The following is a 20,147-nucleotide window of genomic DNA, read 5'->3' on the forward strand; positions in this document are numbered from 1 at the left end:
CCTTGTGGACGTTTGAAAATGTTCTATATAAATAAACTGAACTTGAACCTCAAGAAACTTTGCCTTAATTATAAAACATTTGCTTTTACTGTATTTTACAGTACCGCATTCCATTAAAGAAATGTGCACTCTCTTGTAAAACATTCTTCACAACAATGCTTGTGAACTTTACATTCCCTTATCATTCCCTTTTTATTTTTTTTCCAAGTTTTCACCTTCAATGGATAGTTTAATAGAGGAAAATGTGGGGAGCAAAGAGAGGGGAAGGATTGGCATGAGACCTCAGGGCGGGAATCGAAATCGGGTCACCATAAGCACTGGAGTGCATGTATCAATGAACTAACCACTATGCCATTGGCGCTGACAGTTTATATGTATGTAGATGTGTGTGTGCATGTGCGTCTTCACAAAAAACACTATACCCTATATTAATATATATGTGTGAGCATCTACCTGGCAACAGGCGCAGTATTTCCAGCAACAGAGCAAAAGCAAGCCAAGTAAAAGCATCAGAAACATAATGAGGGGAATCAACCACAGGAAACCTGCAGGTGGACAGTCTGGCACACAAAAACCATCCAGTTAGTTATACATACAGTAGTGCACATAACTACATTGGGGCAATTATAACTGTTGTTATAACAATATTTTTATTAATAAAATAATGATATATATGTACAGTGTCTACAGAAAATCATCATACCCCTTCGAAATAATTACTTTATTTGTCACACAGCCTGAAATCAAATATTTTCCAGCCTTTGAAATGTTTTTGTAGCCTTTTCCTAACCTGTTCCTTTCTGTAACTTTTTAAAAGCAGGGTGTATTGCATGTAAATGTATAGATTTTCACAGATGACTTTCTACAGGCACTGTATTTGAGAATCTGTTTGAAAATTACCTACATGTTTACCAAATCATTTAAATCATTGTTTTATCACATTAAAAGTACAGTTAATATTCATATCTCACCTTTCTTTTTCTTCACTAGGACGCGGTGTTCTTTGTCTGTGATGTTCGATGGATAATTCACATTATAGTGATATGTGCAGTCGTCATCTTCATCACGGAAACTGCATGTCTCAATTACATTTTTATCTGTGAACAATCCATTATTTAATCATTGATAAAGTGTAGCTATGTCTTCATATATTAAAGAAACATCTGACACTTTACCTTCTTTAAGCTCATCCACCCTGACAATTTTGAAGGGACACTCATCGCATTTGCGTCCTTTCCTCTCACCGGTGCTCCAGGCCTGGCACTGAACGCAGCTTCTCTTGGCTTCACACATACCCACTTGTTGCTGCAGGACAGAAAGTTGGAATGAGGACTTTATTAAATGGGTCATGCTTTCAACTTCCTTCAGAGTATGATGAAAAATATCTGCATAAGATTCTCAATTTCTGTAAACACTGCTGCTACCTCAGCTGTTTTTTTTTCTTTCGTATGGCAATGTACATGTCATGATATTCTAGACGTAAATAAATCCTGCCAATGGGGCGGGGCATGATTGAGTTGTGTTAGTAGTGTGTTGTTTTCATGTCCAAGAGAGGCTATTTCACAGATCTAATTTACTGATACACACGTGGTTTCTTCCCCAACTGTTTTTATTCACAGGCATGCCCCACATTACTGTAGGTGAATCTGTGTTTTTCCCCCCAACCGTTAAATGTAATTTGATGTGAAAGAAAAAGTAGTATAATAATCAACTCATCATATGACAACCGCCGTGCATTGATCCAATAAGTTAAAATACTCTTTGACATCTACATAGCAGCTACATGGCTTAGGCAAGTACAAGAATTCAACAGAAACTATATTTAATGCTCAAATATAAATACAGAAATGACCCCTAGAATTAAAGGCATTGAAATTTATGCACATTCAATTGAAATGGTCCTGAAATGAGGACAAAGAAATGTTGGTGGTGCATAATTTCATCCTTTGGGAACCAATTGGATTGTTGGAAGATGGCTGTTGCTAACAAAATGAAGAAGGATTGGACAAAAGCAGGGCAGAAACGAGACACGCCCTGATAGCCCCGCCCAAAAGGCATTCCATGTGACCAGAAGTGAAGAAAAGATGTTTTGAGAGGGGAGGGAAGGTTATGGGATTTGATTAAAGATTATAAGGGCATTTTTTTTTTAAATAAAGAAGTGCACAGATATACACGTAGAAATACGTAAATTTTTATTTTAAATCTTACATTTTTAAATTGAATTTAAATCATCTTTATAGCCCATTGCGCACTGGGCATGTAGTGCCATGTCTTTTTAAATTGGAAATAGTTTTTCTATGGATTTTTTTCTATGAGTGGTGCCATTAGGCATCTGTCCGCATGGCTTAGCAACGTATAGGATTCAACATAAACTTGGCATTGCATGGTATGCTTAATCTCCCCGCCTCACCCATTTTCAAATTAGTCCCACATACATAGTAAGCTTAATATAAGCTTAGATAAACTTAAAAATAAGAGAAAAAATATATCATTGTTGTAATCTCACTTGGAAACATTGTGGCCAGTCAAACACAGCCCGGTGCATGCAAATAAATGGGCTTGTGTGCAACATAACAGTCTCGAAATAACACTTGACATACAGCTATGCCTAGGTGTACCCAGATTTTCATTATATGGCACCGTTAAGCACATACAGCAGATGTTTTGCTATTTGTTGCTGGAATAACCAAGGCACAAGCTGTAAAAATTCAAAAACTTCACATACACATTTGGGGAACACCTGAAACTTAAAGCATGTCTAGTTAAAAAGGGGCATGACAGGAAGCCTTTAAAATCTAAAGGAAAACAGACAGTTGTACCTGGAAGTTGGCTTCACAAGTTGGACTCAGAGGAAGTCCTGAGTGTTCACACTCACAGCGACCACAATTACACACACCACGGTCATTACAAATGCCCTGCAAAAGAGATGAGCAAATTTAGTATAGCGTTTTTACAATGTGTTTGTTAATATTTTTATATTTCGTACAAGAACATTTCTGAACAGGATGCATACATTAAAAAAATAACTGCTTACTCTAAACCCTGAACATATATACTGACTAACACATTTGTCAAGAGCTAAATCAGGTCTCTTGGACCAGTGTTACTCAACTAAAGGATCACAACCCAAAAGGGGGTCACAGAAGACTTTTGAGTGGGTTACGAAATTAGTGGGTTTGAGTGTCAATTCATGTGCATCAAAATAATAATAATAATCACGCTCATCCCAAAATAAAATCTCTTCAATCATTTATTTAACCTCAAGGTGTTCAAAACCATTACATTTTTTTCTGAACACAAAACTGAGCTATTTTAAAGAATGCTGGTTGATGGTACCCATTGACTTCCATAGCAATTTCCTCTCCTACTATAGAAGTCAATGGGTACCATCAACCAACATTTTTCAAAATATCTTCTTTTGCTTTCTACAGTGTTTTGGCTAAACTATACTAAGATTCAATGAAAACAGAGTGTATTTTTGATTTTAAAGATGTACCCCTTTGCTGTCCAGGCATGATTCATTGCTGGTGGGACATTCACAGGCCTCTCCACTCCATCCTGGAGAACAAACACATCTGCCCATGTTGCAGCTTCCACGCTCTATTAATGCAAACAAAAGCTACATCATTAAGTATGACAAACAGTCAAAGCACATTAGCACCTCATGCAACATTATCAGATGTCTTTCATTCATTTTACATGTTAATTCAGGGATATATTAAAGCAAAAATCTTTTTACAAACCATTACAGAGAAATCCACCAAATCTCTGGCACTGAGTTTTGTCAAACTGGCAGAAAGGCCCTTCAAACTGGTTGGGGTTATAACACACACAGGTCCCACACATGCAATCTCCTCTGCCTGAGCACGGCTCTGTCTTTCCTGGTTCTATGCACATGGCAGTGTCTGTAGAGGCGCCCACTGAACAGTTACAGAGAGGGCCGAGCCTATAAGGGGCAGGGTATAGAAAAAAGGCGGGTTAAAAAAAAATTCTAAGTATAAATGAAAGATTACAGAGGAGTGTTGTTTTAACATTTCAGTCTTTCTTCTTCAAAATATCATGATTAAAGGCAGAGTTCTCCGAAAAATGTTGATTTACTCACTATTTACTCACCATCAAGTGGGTCCAAACCTTTTTGAGTTTCTTTCTTTTATTAAACACAAGAGAGAATATTTTGAAGAAAGCTGAAAATCTGTATATATTGACCACCATAGTCGGAAGACAAATAATATGCAAGTCAATGGTTACAGGTTTTCAACATTCTTCAAAATATCTTCTTTTGTGTTCGACAGAAGGTTTAAAACAAGTAAAGAGTGAGTAAATGATGACAGATTTGTCATTTTTGGGTGAACAATCCCTTTAATCTAATGCTTTTGATTACATTGTTTCTGAATTAAATTTTTAAATGTGACTTGTACACTGTAAAACCCCAAAAGTTAAGGTCACTCAAACCATATGAGGAAACCGATAGCAACAAACCATTTAAGTTCCAAAACTAATCCTAATGAGTGCTGTGAACTTAATCCATTCGAGTAAATAAAGCAATTTGAGCATAGTAAAACCCAATAAATGAACAAAACTCAAACTAACTAAGGACTGTAAAACCCAATAAGTTAAGGTAACTCAAACCTTTTGAGGAAACTGATTGCAACAAACCATTTGAGTTAAAAAAACGAATCTATATGAGTTCTATGAATTTACTTCATTTAAGTTGACGTAATGAGGTATTAAATTTACTCATTACGTTCAACACTGAGTTCAAAACTCTTTTCAAATGAGTAGAATTACCTTTGAGTCAATTTGGAGTTAACTACACCCAATACATTTGATAAAGTTGACTGTTGGGTTTTACAGAGTACACAAAATACAATGTATTTGTATTTGCTTTACTCAACAATATACATTTTTAACATAATGTGTCAAAGTGCTCCCTGTTTTTCGAAAAATACAGATATGATTGACAAAAAAACTAAATCTAAGGACATAAACTTCACTAGTACCATCCTGCAGAGCACTGGCATTTCCCACAGACCAGATCTCCATGGCCAGTACAGCGCACTGCATTTTTAACTGGGGTCTGAAAATAAAGTGGAAGCCGAAGTGTAAGATTTGAAATTAACACACAGAACTGGAGAAGAGTTGTACAGAGGCAGCAAATGTTACCTTTTCGCAGTCGCAGGTTGGACAAAGCACCTCCGCATTAATTCTGAAGGCAGAGCTGAAAGTGGTGGGTTTGACTCTCAAAGTTCCTGCTCGGTCAGCCTGGTTGACCTTACACACGTGCTCTTCTCCTACCTGATTAAGGGCCTTCATACGCACTTTAAATTTACCCTAGAAACAGTGTGGCAAAGTTTTCACATTTTAAAAGGTTTTATTACATCCCAGCAAACACTTATGTGTTTAATAGACGTCTAATAGACATCTAAACGTAGACAGCTTGGCAAAAACAAAGCTAAACTTGGGCTGTCTGTGAAAATCTAATAGACATCTAAGAGTAGCCCAAAACTAGACAAGTCATCAAATAGACAGATAAGACAGTCTTTATATGTGTAGTCATTCATTTCTGTTTATTTTATGACTAGTCTTAGACGTCTATCAGATTTTCACTGACAGCCCAAATTTAGCCTTGTTTTAGCCAAGACGACTATGTTTAGACGTCTATTAGACATTTAAAAAAAAATGCTTGCTGGGAAGCCTTTCTGCCATACTTGATTCTGATTGATTGGATTAATAACAACTTTCCAAGGTATGTTATTCTCAGATAACATGTGTGTATTTGTTTGTAAGGAAAAAAGTAGTTTAAATTTAATTAAAGAGCTAGTTATGGTACAGTGGCTCAGCGGTTAGCACTGTCACCTCACAGCAAGAAGGTCATTGAATCGAGTCCCGGCTGGGCCAGTTGGCATTTCTGTGTGGAGTTTTCATGTTCTCCCCGTGTTCGTGTGGGTTTCCTCTGGGTGTACCGATTTCCCCCACAGTCCGAAGACATGCGCTAGAGGTCAGTTGAATAAGCTAAATTGTCCATAGTGTGTAAGTGTTTGTGTGTGTGTGAATGTAAGAATGTATGAGTGTTACATGCTAAAATACTAAGCCGAAGGCAAATGAATGAATGAATGAATGAATGAATGAATAAAGAGCGAGTTATAAAGATTATTATAGCACAGATCAATGTTTTGTGTCTAATAGTTCAGTTTTGGGGCCGGCAAGTAGCAGTTTAATAAGCAGGATAATGTACATCCCACCATTTTTTCGTAATAAAAACCTTTAGTCTTACACAACAGTGCTCTGCTTTGCTATTTTGAGACAACAACCGGCTGGATGTACATTATCCCTTCCTTAAGTGTGTGGCTTGTTTTTAAATTGTGACCTGCTTTCTGTTGGATGCATTATAATTCAAGAAATTAAATATGAATATTCATTCATTCATTGTCATTTCAGCTTTATTCATTTGGGGTTGCCACAGCGGAATGAACAGCCAACTTATCCAGCATATGTTTCACGCAGCCTTCCAGCTGCAACCCATGGGAAACATCAACTCACACACATACACTTCGGACAATTAAATCTACCCAATTCACCTAAAGCGAATGTCTTTGGACTTGCGAAGCACCTGGAGGAAACCCACACGCGAACACTGGGAGAACATGCAAACTCCACACAGAAATGCCAACTGACCCAGTTTGGGCTCGAACCAGTGACCTTCTTGCTGTAAGGTGATTGTGCTACCCACTGTGCCACCATGACATCCTTAAATATGAACATAACTCTTTAAAAACAATCATTTACAAATATGTTTGCAAAAACAGCAAGACAGCTAGATCAATGTATAGAATGGCAGACAGATACATTGATAGATAGACTATGGATAAGTTTTAAAACTGAAGCAAAAAGACTCACAGTTTGTCCTGGTGTGATTTTGAAATTGCCATATTCAGAAAAGGTGCCAGACTGAGAGAAAATCTTGGTTTCCATTGCCTTTGGTCTGTCCTCTGCACGGATACTGATCTTGGAACGAATATTCTGTAAATAAAACAAACCAACAAATAATTATATAATAATTATTTTTTTTAAAGAAAAAAAAAAGTTTGGGGGGAAAGGGGGGGGGGGGTGAAAATAAATACCTCAAAAGCTTTTTCTAAAATGCTCAGGATATTGGATGAATCCTCCTGTAACTGCCCCAGCTCAGCAATGGGGAAGTATTCATGAAGTTTCTATGTACAAAGCAAACCACCATTATATCACATTATCATTTGTGTCTAAATATACATTTAAATGGAGCCAAGAATCACTTGTCACAAAAAAAGCATTTTCAAAGACATACAAACCTCATAGTATGAGTAGGAGTGGTTAGTGACAGCGAAAATTGGGATGATGTTATGTTTCACCAAAAGTCGCACTAGAGTCGGTATAGATGGGTAATCTTGACGAACGTCATGCGTGTAATTTCCATCTACATTCAGATGGCATTGCTCATCATTACGGTCCAAGATGCCAGCAAGCACGTTGGCACCATCTGCCTCATAATGGAAAGCTGATTCAGTGGAGAAGACCAACAAGTGCGTGCTGTCTTTCCTCCAGCCAATTTGGTCCTGTGAAAAGAGGAAAAAATGATATTCTACTCAGTTCCTTAAACGAACACTCGCCAGGTGTGTACCAAATGTGAATATATATCAGTGTTGGCCATTTCATGAGACTGTAAAACTTGGCCAGCAGTGGTACTGAAAAATCACACTCATGTAAAAGTACCATTAACTGCCAAATAAATTAGTGCAAGTAGAGTAAAGGCATCTGCTCTAAATACTACTCAAAGCAGGAGTAAAAAGTCGCCTTTCTAAACGTACTCAAATGCAGGGCTTGACATTAACACCCGCCAACACACCAAATGCGGGTTCATTCAGCTGTGGCAGGTTAGAGAGCCATGCCCACTAGCCACTTTGGCTGGTTGAATATAATTTTTTAATTGTAGTTCATCGAGAAACAGCATGACTGACAAAATAACAAAAGCAAAAAGACAAAAGAGCAAAAGAGAGCAGATGAATAACGAATAAGAGGATGATCACGTGCACGGCGAGATGCAGGCTTTCTTAGCTCACCGAGGAGGGTTTTATTATCGCACGCACGACTGATGTGACGCGCATGAGAGTTTATAAAGTTTGCGCGCTCCCGTTTCCTTGTGTGAAGAAATTGTGCCTGCAAACGCAACTTGTACAGTCAGTTCTCTTTGAAATAGACTGGCCAAAAATGATACTTGTGCACTCACAGTCCTGCTGCATTCAAGAGCTTCAGATTCTTTTAAAAAATGTCTTTTTGTAAGCTGCAGCAGTTGCCACTTTTGCTTTTTACCATTGTTTGACCAGATTATTAATGGGCCTAACGTTAACCATACATATGTGATCATCCTTTCATTACCGCACACGGTATGTTTTATGGTTTAATTATCATCCTTTACAATAACCTTGCTTTAATAGGAGATTAACTTCACATTTATGCATAGTTACCTGGCAATCTGGGAACTTTAGGCTGGACATACTACTGTGCATAGTTTTAGATACATGACAATAGCTATTTTTAAAATGTCATTTAAACAAAAAGTTTTGTTGAATAAAAAGTGCATGTATACAGCTACAGCATATTTAGCTTGTTTTAGTTTTTTTGTAGCTAAGAAATATTTAGTTATTTGATTATTTATTTTTGGTGTGGCAGGAGAAAAAATTGGTAAATCCTTAATGGTGAGTCCTGAAAAGTCATGTGAAATAAAAACTAATTGCAATGCGAAACTATGAAACCACAACCCATTTGCTCATGCTCATTGAGCAAGGTCATACACAACACACAAAAAAGTGAAATGAACAAGGAGACATGTGGAAATAACACAAAATCTAAATCAAATAATTTAAGCATGCCAAATTCAAATTGCATGCATATAAAGTAAATTTTCCCAACAACAAAACTGTGGCTAGTGAAAATGCCAAGTGGCATTGCAGAATGTTGGAAATCTTCTAGCCATAATGGCTGGTGATCAAAAAAGTTAATGTCAAGCCCTGCTCAAATGTAGTACATCTGCAGTTTTAATTCAAGGATGTTCTAAATGTAAATTATTTGCCATTTATAGCCTATAAATGTATAATGTAAGATTAATTTAACATCAGAACACATTATATTAATATGTGCACCTATAATAAGCCAATAGCAAGTAGATGTGTTTACATGCAGAGCAAAATCTGTGTAACCTAAGGAGCACAAATCTAACTGACAATATTTACGCTTAAGTTATGCACTTTGAACCCTGACTAACAAGCTATGAGGGTCCAGAAGTTGGCGCTCATGCAGCACTGATGGAATACATAACATTTGTAGATGTATTTAAAAATGTAACATTCTGTAGTGCATTTAGTTATTGTTTAAGGCTACACAGTAGCCATCATTCATCTTCTCATCAGTGACACACGGTCTAAACAGTCTCTCAGTCATTGTGTGTAATAATTTTTAATCTTCTTGAACATTTTTAATGCTTCCTCACTGTACATATTTGCTGCATATATAAAGCATCAGTGTCCTGAGGTCGGTCTGTCTGATGCGACTATGTCTGTGATGGACAGTAATCAGACAGTGAGTCTGATTATTCTACTTAGCCAATCACTGCAGACAAGAACAAATAAACAAATATAGTGACTGGTTGATATAAAATAGTAAATAATAAAAGAAGCGATTTAGTATTAAAAATGGACTAACGTAAAAGTAAAAATACAGATTTTTAACTATTCAATAGTAAAATTTGTAATAAAAGTATTTGTAATTTATTACCTGACACCACTGTAAACATTTTTATTCATTCTAATGATGCCTGATCATGCCACATGGTTTAGCATGATTATCAGATTACAGCCTAAATTACCTACACTTGTAATCCAAAGCAGTGGTTCCCAAAGTAGGTATCAGTAACCCTCAAGGGGTAGCGGGATAATGGGGGTCGCTTGGTGATTTCCTAAAATCAAATTAATTTGATTAAACTATTATTATTAACCTTATTTTATCCATGACCTACAGAAGATAAGAATAGTATTTAATAGTTACATAAAAAACAGCTATTTTTTCCCCAATGGATTGTGACCCTTGGGGTCATTACATTAGATTAAAGACACAGCAATAGGGTCAGATGCAGCAGATTGATTTCATGGCACCATGTTAAACTTAGACAGCTTTATGGCACTCATGTAGATTAAAAACAAATACAGGCCACAACTGAACATAGAGGATGATCTCCGAGTGGCATTCTCCAAAATGAAATGAAGAATAGACTTGGGCCTATTGATGTGTGTGCACCGCTGCGTGCAAGGTTTTTATATTTTTTACCTTCTCAGAGGATATTGGAGGTCGAGAATCACTGGCATTGTTATTTTAGGGGTCGCGAGCTGAAAAGTTTGGGAACCCCTAATCTAAAGCATACAGTTTAGTGACTGATATTTGTAAAAAAAATAATAATAATAAAAAAAAGATTAATAAATAAATGAATAAATAAATAAATAACCTTACTCTATTTATAGCCTGTGGTCTCGGGAATTAAATTTTTTGTCTGTACCGGTGGTGCATATTGACATGGGGAAAAAGGCTTTTAAATATGCAGCATCTCTTGCATGAAATAACCTGCAAACAAAGTTGCAGTTTCAAGAGTTGGTTTCACTACATACTTTTAAGAAGATTTAAAATGATTTGAAATTTGAAACATTGGCCTGTAGATGTTCAGACTAGTTCTGATTGTCTGATTGTGTGTTTTGATGGATGAATGATGTTGTCTGTTATTTTTGTGAAACCTATGTGAACTGTATAGTGCTTAATCTTAGCCAGGTCGCTCTTGTAAAAGAGATCTTAATGAGCTTTTTTCCTGGTAAAATAAAGGCTATAATAATCATAATAATAATAATAATAATAATAATAATAATAATAATAATAATAATAATAATAAGGGGTGTCATGGTGGTGCGTGCAGTAGGTAGCACGATCACCTCACAGCAAAAAGGTCACTTGTTTGAGCCTCAGCTGGGTCAGTTCGCATTTCTGTGTGCATGTTCTCCTCGTGTTTGCATGGGTTTCCTCCAGGTGCTCCGGTTTCCACCACAGTCCAAAGACATGCACCATAGGTGAATTGAATAAGCTAAATATATGTAAACAATATGCTTGATAAGTTGGCGGTTCATTCCGCAGTGACCCCTGATTAGTAAAGGGACTAAGCCGAAGGAAAATGAATGAATGAAGGAATGAATGAAGGAATGAATAACAACAATAATAACTGACAAAATATTTAATATATTTTCTCAAATTGCCAGACACTGCCAGGTGTGGAAAAATAATAGTGTTAAGCCTTAACTGTACTGTTAAGAAGTAAGTTGTTGTTCACAGTATTGTAAATGCCAGCCAAGTCATTCAGTTTTATTTTTCAATTCCCCTTAAAAAAAATCTCTCAGTACCTGGCAGACAGCGGTCTGTAAGATGGCATCAAAACCCCCTTCAGGGGCATCTAGGTTGCCAGATATACGCTCTTTCTGTAGCTTCTGTCTGAAGGAACTGATGTCGCTGGTGAGTTTGATGACGTTACGGAAGGAAAACGGAGGGTCGCTATTTGACCACGGCTCAGCTAATCTGTAAAAGGGAAAACATAATATATTATAAGTGTGTGCAAAAAGTCAAACTGTGTGCTCCTGTAACACTGCGTGTTTCTTACTTGGCTGGCCTCATGTCTGTCTGAGGCTCGGTGACTTTGTCTACAAACTTGCCAAATCCAATGGTGTAATCGTCAGAGAGATCGCCAACAAGCCGTGCTGCAATGAGTTGAAACCAGGCAATGAATGAATATTAAAATAGATACACACGGCCAGTGTATTTTGTAAGTGGGTCACACAAATACAGTTTGCACCATGAGTGTGTTAAATTAAAAATGTTCTTGGATTTAAAAAAATGACAAGACAACGTGCAGAGGAAAGGAACAGTAGGGACTCAGCATATGGGTTTAACAGCTGAATCTCTTAAACCACCATATAAATACAGCAACACAGATGAATCAAGATGAAATTGAAAAAGCAGCAAGATGTGACACAACAGCCAATGTAAAAATAGCTGGAACACATCCTGTTAACACACCCTGCTGCAACCTGGCAGGATATTTGAGGCATCCATCCATCGAGGGTTAATCAGTCATATCTATATATTATAGACTTGTTATAAAGATAGTTTCAATTGTCAGATTGATAAATATTTATATTTCAATTTATCAATTAGTCTATCAGTCATTTTATCAATTGAATATTTTATCAGTCATATTTATGGCTGTTTAGTTAGACCTATCTGTCTGTCTGTCTGTCTGTCTGTCTGTCTGCCCATCTAGACGGATAATGTTTAAATACAAAACAATCTACTGTACTCATTCATATAATGTTTTCTAGCATAAGTAATGGTGGAAATAATGTATTTAATATTAAATTACTAAATGAAATGCCACTCAAAGAACTTGTGAACAGTGTAGTATAACAATGAATTGTTTTATCACTTTTTAGCTGAATTGAAATGACAGTTTTTTTCAGTCACTCTGGTGCATTTCTCACAACACTATTTACATTTGCACAACAGTTAATGCATTTCTCAAAACAAACTGCAAAACCTAGTTGAACACCTGCAAAAGCGTGTCACTTGCTCAAAATGGAGAGCTCATTACTCAAAAGCACAGATGTCAATAAAAGTGTCAGTGTCATCAAGATGAAAAGTCCTCACACCATTGTTTATGAACAAGATAGTCAAATGGCTTTGTCATGTTTTCATTTTGACAGTTTACTCTTTTCCAATGTAAAAAAATCATCACTATATATTATTTGCACAGCCATTTGAAAACTGCAGTAAAGTTAGACCACTGCATTTAGTGAGGTCTCTGAGTACAAGACACTGAATATGTGTGTTTCACTTTCTTACTGCATATGCTCTTTGCGAATCTAATTAATTCACAGCATTGTGTAAAAGAATAAATACACCCTTATTTACAACAAACATAAACTTCCTTTAGGTAGAGCTGTGCACAACTGTAAACAATATTGCAGTACATATTGGAACTGAACCTACAACATACTGTATACAGGTCTGTAAATCATTCATGAAATTGTTCAATTAGAAGACATTTTCAGGATTTTTTAAAATAAAATTTGATAACTTTTTTGACAACTAGTTCAACATTTTAGTATGTAATGGCTCAAGTTAGGAAATGAGGACTATTAGTTTTATAGGGAATGACTATTCAGCATTCACAAGTTAATTTACATACAAACAATAAGAGAGTTGTATGAAAGCAATTGCTGCATGTCCAAAAGCATTTGCAATTTGTTGGGAGGAATGAGAAACTGCTACTATGATGTGCAAAAATGGCTAATTGTTTTGAGAAATGCATGAACTGTTGTGCAAATGTAAACAGTGTTGTGAGAAATGCACCAAAGCCACTGAGAAAAACTGTAAATGGCCAGTTTGAACTGATTCACATCTAAAATTACAAACACTAACACCGTGTTTACAATATGCTTAAACATATGATTACTGCAATATTCACAATGGTGCTCCCAGCAAATCATCAAAATGCCCTGTCAAATTACAATGATATAACCAGCCCATATCTAACTACCACTGTTATAGCGCTCTCCTTGGCCTCACCCAGTTTTTCTCCCATCCTCTTCAGGTTATCCAGATCATCAGACATGGAGTTGGAGAAGTCCATGAGAATGTAGAGGTCCAGCGGGCCACGGGTGGGTTCAAACACTTCCATCTCCACCTCTTTCTCCTCCCCAGGCAGAAGTGTCATGCTCATGAGCTGAGGGGACACCTGTGACTGCTTCAGTTGCTCGTTGATTTGCACACTCTGAAAAGCACATGAATAAACATCCGTCCATGATCACGACAGTGAGAGAATGGCTGGCAGAGTCTGATGATACAGACCTCTTGGATTTGCCTGCTGCTCTCAAAAAATACTATTCTGCTACATCTTTGGGCCTCCAGGTTTTCTTTCAGGTCACATCGCTCATGCTCGAAGATCTGATGAGAGAGAAAAATGCAAATAAATACAGTTGTCATAACTGTAAACATACAGAGAGCTACATTAGGTTTTATGAATATAAATATAACTAAACTGCATTTAAAACAGTTTAACAAAACATTACTGCTCAACAGATTAGCGTCTGTAAGATTTTCTGGTAACACTTTACAATAAGGTCGTATTAGTTCATGTTTGTTAATGTATTTACTAACAAGAACAAACAATGAAAAACAAATCTATTGCAGTATTTATTTATGTTAGTTAATGGAAATACAGTTGTTCATTGTTATTTCATGATAACTCGCGGTGCATTACTAATGTTAACAAGCATGAATTTGTATTTTAATAATGCTTCGGTACATGTTGAACTATGAAGAATAAATGCTGTATAAGTATTGTCAGCCTGATCTCACGTGAAAACGTAAGTATTTTACGCTTTGTCAGTTTAGTGGCTAATTCGTACATAGTTCAGTCGAAATTGTACAATTTTAAAAAGGAGGCGTGGCACCTAACCCCACCCCTAAACCCAACCGTCATTGGGGGATGAGCAAATCGTACGAAAATGTATGAATTAGAGCGCACGAATTCATACGAATTAGCCACTAAATCAAAAAGTTACGAATTGAGATTGTGTTGGTATTGTTCATTATTAGTTTATATTAGTAAATACATTAACATTAATGAAAACTTATTGTAAAGAGTGACGGATTTTCCTTTTATTTATACCTTTTTCAGCAATTATACATTAAACTAGTCCTAAAAGGGAAGTAAATAAATTCAAATTTTGAACACCATTATTAAAGATACATTCATTCATTCATTTTCCTTTAGCTTAGTCCCTTTATTCAACAGGAGTCGCCACAGCGGAACAAACCACCAACTTAATCAGCATATGTTTTACGCAGCGGATGCCCTTCCAGCTGCAACCCAATACTGGGAAGCACACACTCATTCACACACATGCACTACCAACACAATCTCACAGCAATTCGTAACTTTTTGATTTAGTGGCTAATTCGTATGAATTCATACAATCTATTTCATACAATTTAGTACGATTTGCTCATCCCCCAATGACGGTTGGGTTTAGGGGTGGGGTTAGGTGCCACGCCTCCTTTTTAAATTCGTACAATTTTGTACGACTGAACTCGTACGAATTCGTATGAATTAGCCACTAAACTGACAAAACGTAAAATACTTACGTTTTCTCGTGAGATCAGGCTGGCACTACAGCCAATTTAGTTTTAGTTTATTCAATTCACCTATAGCGCATGTGTTTGGACTGTGAGGGAAACCGGAGCACCCGGAGGAAAACTCCTCACAGAAATGCTAACAGACCCAACTCAGACTCAGAACCAGCAATCTTCTTGCTGTGGGGTGAAAGAGCTAACCCCTGAGCCACCGTATCGCCCCTCATTATTAAACATATTATAATGATTTCTGAATGATCATGTGAGATAGGAGTAACGGCTGCTATTCCAAGAAATAAATTTGATTTTAAAATATATTAAATCAGAAACAAGTTTTTCAGTTGCAAATATGCTACATTAAAATTTGTTTACTGTATTTTAAATTAATGTTATTAAATCCAAACTATAATCTACAGCTTTAAAATCAACTAAAACTGCATTATTACTGTTCCTTTAAATGACTGCTTAATGACATTAATTAGTGCATTATAAATTAGTTTTTCTTTTTCATTTTGAACATTTATAGACATTTCATAACAGTTCACATTTTAATTTAGATTTGTAAATTATCTACAATTCTTCGAAAGTTCTCTTGAGCAATACATCAAATAGACTGTTTATATATTCTTCATTTTTACCTCATCAGGACAGTACGCACATCCAGCGCCAACCTGGATACATTCTGAGCAGGTTTTGGTCCTGGCAGCAGTGCAGTGATTCACTATGCAACACACACACACAAAAAAACACATTCAGCATATGACTAAGATAAATTTTGTCTTCTCTAAATCAAGTAATAATAAAAGGCATATTATACTGTATGTGGAGATCACACTTTTTTGCTTGAAAAGTTTGTGCAGTCATTCACTAAAATCAGTGAAACTTAAAGGTCCCGTGAAATTAAAAGAACAAATTATATATGTTAGTTTATAAAGTTATCTGTAAGCTAGTGTGTTCCAAAACAGTGACAAAATTAGAAAATATAAAATTGATATAAATGTCCAACCTCATACTTCTGTTTCTCATCCAATCTTGACCAATCAAATGCTTTCTAGTATCTGACATGCCCCGCGCCCTTCTCATTTGCTTTGGATTTGAATACCATCATAATAATTACTATCACAATAATTAATATCTCTGATTATAGTTAGCATAGAGTAATCTGCTGTTTTTATAACTGAGCTGGCACTGCTTCCAAGTAAAAGTGTTTTCAACTATGATTTGAGGTTTAAGGGGCTCGAGAGTTGATGTTCCCACCCTTATCAGCACGACTGTCTGTTGCAGCAAGCAAGAGAACGAAGATCCCCACAGCGAGACGTAGCGCCCATCCTCCCATTTCAGTCTGAAACACAAGAGCGAGATCACATCAGTCAAACATGGCCAACAGATGTCACACATATACAGAGACATGCCATAGCTGATCACAAATGAGTGATTCAAGGCATGCTAGACATGTGCCTTGATAAACACCATAAAATATTCAGCTGAAACCTCATCATGAACAGACACACTGCTGCGGACATTCACTTTTAATTCGCAAAACATTTTTGTAAAGCCAATTAGACTTTCAGAGGCTTTCAGACACCAAATCTAATGTTTACTTCAATCCATCTTTATTTCAATAGCGCCTTTACAATGTAGATTGTGTCAAAGCAGTTTAATATAGATAAGGTTCTAGTAAACTGAAACTGCTTCATACGAGTTTCACAGTTCAAAAAGTAGAATAGCATGCACCTCAGCTGTTACACTGGCACGTAAATTACAAAAACAGCAGCTGAAATCTGATCCACCTGCCTGATATCACCTTCTTTCGATTCTTTTCTCCCTCAAAACATCAAATGAAAGCTGAGCCCGTTTCACCCCCCATAAATCTGAACTCTTGACAGAGCAGAGCAGAAACAGACCAATGATTCCTCAGGAATTCCACTCATATCCTCTACAGATGGACAGGGAATCCAGGGCAGAGAAAGACAGTGGAAAGTTTGACTTTTAAATTTGGGCATTGAACTTTACCACTTATGGTTTGTTTTTCCATAACAGGTATTTGTTAATGCAAAATTGGTTAATGCATTAGCTGACTGTGGCTAATCTTTGTTAACAGTAGGTCGTGACATTTAAAATGTTCATGGTCAGTTAACAGTGCATAATTACCTTTGGATTGCATTAGTAAACGTTGACGTTAAGATTAATAATTGTTTTAGAATTATTGTTCAGTGTTAGCTGACATTATCCAATATACTTTGCAAATTAAACTATTTTGTAAAGTGTTATCGTTCTCTTATAGTGCTACACAACTTAGTGACACATTTACTTATATTTTATTTTTAGTATTGGAGTTTAAAATCTGCTGTCAATATTCATTAACATTGTAAATATACTGTTTATTAATGCTTTTATTACTGTTTTATCCTAAAATGTTGATTGTTAAATGTACTGTTTATTCTGATCTATTGTTATTTTTACTGATATGTATGAATAATATGATACACTGAATAATATATGATATATTGAATAATAATATGATATATTGAATAATATGATTTATCATTTATATTTTATTATTATATACATATAGATACCTTTTTTTCTTTACTACTAGTAGTATTTACAGTGTTTTTTTATTATATATGTACAGTTGAAATCAGAATTATTGAATGCTTTTTTCTTGTTTAAATATTTTCCAAATTATGTTTAACAAATTTTCACAGTATGTCTGGTAATATTTGTTCTTCTGGAGAAAGTCTTTTATGTTTTATTTAGACTAGAATAAAAGCAGTTTTTATATTTTTAAAAAACATTTTAAGGTAAAAATTATTAGCCCCTTTAAGCTATATATTTTTCCATAGTCTACAGAACAAACCATCGGTATACAATAACATGCCTAATTACCCTAACCTGTCCAATTAACCTAGTTAAGCCTTTAAATGTCACTTTAAGCTGTATAGAAGTGTCTTGAAAAGGTCTAGTAAAATATTATTTACTGTCATCATGGCAAAGATACAATAAATCAGTTATTAGAAATGAGTTATTAAAACTATTATGCTTAGAAATGTGTTGAAAAAATCTTTACTCCCTTAAACAGAAATTGGGGGAAAAATACACAGGGGGCTAATAATTCAGGCGGTTTAATAATGCTGACTTCAACTGTATGCTACTTTTTTATGCAAACTTTATAAATGCTTTGGCAACACGTTTGTAACATTTGTCATGCCAATAAAGCAATTATTGTATTGAAGTAAAAGATTTGTGATTATTTGTTATTATAATTACAATTCTTTCTTTGCAGATGCAAATTTATAAGAGGGGAGAGTTTAAATAACTCACTCAACAAGGTCTGCCTTATAGTCAATTTAATAATATTTTATTTAAGGGTAAGCGTTGAAAAATTTGTTTAAAGCCCCCTTTTTTCTTGAAGGTCTGAGAGTGATTTACAAAATGTTTTTGGTTGTTGTTGGTAGATTACCTGCATCTGCTTATTGTCAGGCCTGCTTGCTGTCTTTGCTAATTAAAGTCTAATTAACATTGCCTTACTGGGGTAGAAATGGGACACGTTGTTCACTTTAAAATAACGTTTCTTAGTGCTGATGGTTCGGTGAAGACACAAAAAGGCTCCATTGCGCACTGTTTTTTTTTAAGTTCTTCTCTCGTTTTCAAAGAAAAAAAATGGCTCCCGTAAAACAGTTCACTGAAAACATCTTTAGAGAACCAAAAATGTTTCTTCTATGCCAGTGTTTTTCAACCACGTTCCTGGAGGACCACCAGCTCTGCACATTTTCCTGCCTCCTTAACCAAACACACCTTATTCAGATCATCGGTTCATTAGCAGAGACTAAAAGACCTGTTATGGGTGTGACAGACAAGGGAGACATCCAAAACATGCAGTGCTGGTGGGCCTCCAGGAACGTGGTTGAGAAACACTGTTCTATGGCATCAGTGCAAAAACCTACTTGTGAAATATTTTTACAGCGTTCTATGTCATTAACAAACACATTGTATAACTCATAAATAATGAATCAATTTGTTTGCTTTTGTCAAAGTTTTTTAGTATATTATTCCATTAAAATGTGTTGAATGTATTAACAGCTAGTGCTGATTCTGGACTTGCAAAACATCTTTTATGTTCATCAATACTCTGAATAGCTCAAATAGTAAGTGTGAAATGAAATATGGAATTCACATGCCATGGGTGAGGTGAGGTATTATCAAATCCACTCTTTTTAATGTCTATGCACACATATTTTGACTTGATTTGCTCTTCAGTGTTTGGACTTTCAGCAGTGAAATTTAAACCACACTGAACTGAACTAAACTAAACTTCAACTCTGAAAACTAGACTGACGCAGTTTCAGTTCACTAGAACTTTTATGTTAAGCTCCTTTCACGCAATCTACATAGTAAAAGTGCTGAACATGAATTGAAATAAATAAATGTTATACTGAAATACTTAAAAAATCTCACCTTAAGTTTACAAATTGTTACATTTACTCCTAAAAGCAGGATGTTCTAAACATTTTGTTGGCACATCCATCAATTTTACATTCACATATCTCTGCTCTAAGTTCATATTCTGACCAACATGTCTGGAATTTCACATCAGGCTGAGAGAAAACTCAGAAAATCTCATAAAAACATCACTGCACCTGAGACCTAAACAGACCTTAGCATGCTGTGGTGAACCTGATCTGGGCTGTGCAGACCTCACAAAAGACCAGATAAATCACATCTGGTCATAACAACATGACCCAAAAGTAACAATATAAACATATTAGTCATTTTTGTGTGCTTGAGATTTTCATTTGGCAAATGAATCCTTAAAGAAATAAAATATCAAATTCACATTACGTTGCTTGCATTGGAATCTTTTTGATGTAAATTTTGCAATATCTCCCAATTCT

The 20,147-nt window shown here is 35.8% G+C and overlaps 1 protein-coding gene across 3 annotated transcripts in view; it reads right to left on the reverse strand.

Annotated features, from left to right (window-relative positions):
* Positions 1 to 20,147, reverse strand: part of itgb4 (integrin, beta 4) — a 61,230-nt gene that overhangs the window by 35,171 nt on the left and 5,912 nt on the right. For all 3 annotated transcript variants that reach the window (XM_056463971.1, XM_056463970.1, XM_056463972.1), the window contains exons 2-18: positions 16,510 to 16,594; positions 15,891 to 15,973; positions 13,966 to 14,061; positions 13,684 to 13,888; positions 11,720 to 11,816; positions 11,466 to 11,637; positions 7,326 to 7,589; positions 7,122 to 7,211; positions 6,898 to 7,020; positions 5,164 to 5,331; positions 5,001 to 5,077; positions 3,744 to 3,946; positions 3,497 to 3,600; positions 2,820 to 2,915; positions 1,176 to 1,305; positions 972 to 1,097; positions 454 to 560 (exon numbers count right to left, since the gene is read on the reverse strand). In XM_056463971.1, the coding sequence (XP_056319946.1) occupies positions 454 to 560; positions 972 to 1,097; positions 1,176 to 1,305; positions 2,820 to 2,915; positions 3,497 to 3,600; positions 3,744 to 3,946; positions 5,001 to 5,077; positions 5,164 to 5,331; positions 6,898 to 7,020; positions 7,122 to 7,211; positions 7,326 to 7,589; positions 11,466 to 11,637; positions 11,720 to 11,816; positions 13,684 to 13,888; positions 13,966 to 14,061; positions 15,891 to 15,973; positions 16,510 to 16,588 (2,220 nt within the window). In that variant the 5' untranslated portion in view covers positions 16,589 to 16,594. The remainder of the gene's footprint in view (positions 1 to 453; positions 561 to 971; positions 1,098 to 1,175; positions 1,306 to 2,819; positions 2,916 to 3,496; positions 3,601 to 3,743; positions 3,947 to 5,000; positions 5,078 to 5,163; positions 5,332 to 6,897; positions 7,021 to 7,121; positions 7,212 to 7,325; positions 7,590 to 11,465; positions 11,638 to 11,719; positions 11,817 to 13,683; positions 13,889 to 13,965; positions 14,062 to 15,890; positions 15,974 to 16,509; positions 16,595 to 20,147) is intronic.

Source organism: Danio aesculapii, chromosome 8 (assembly GCF_903798145.1).
Source record: "Danio aesculapii chromosome 8, fDanAes4.1, whole genome shotgun sequence".
Classification (NCBI taxonomy): Eukaryota; Metazoa; Chordata; class Actinopteri; order Cypriniformes; family Danionidae; genus Danio; species Danio aesculapii.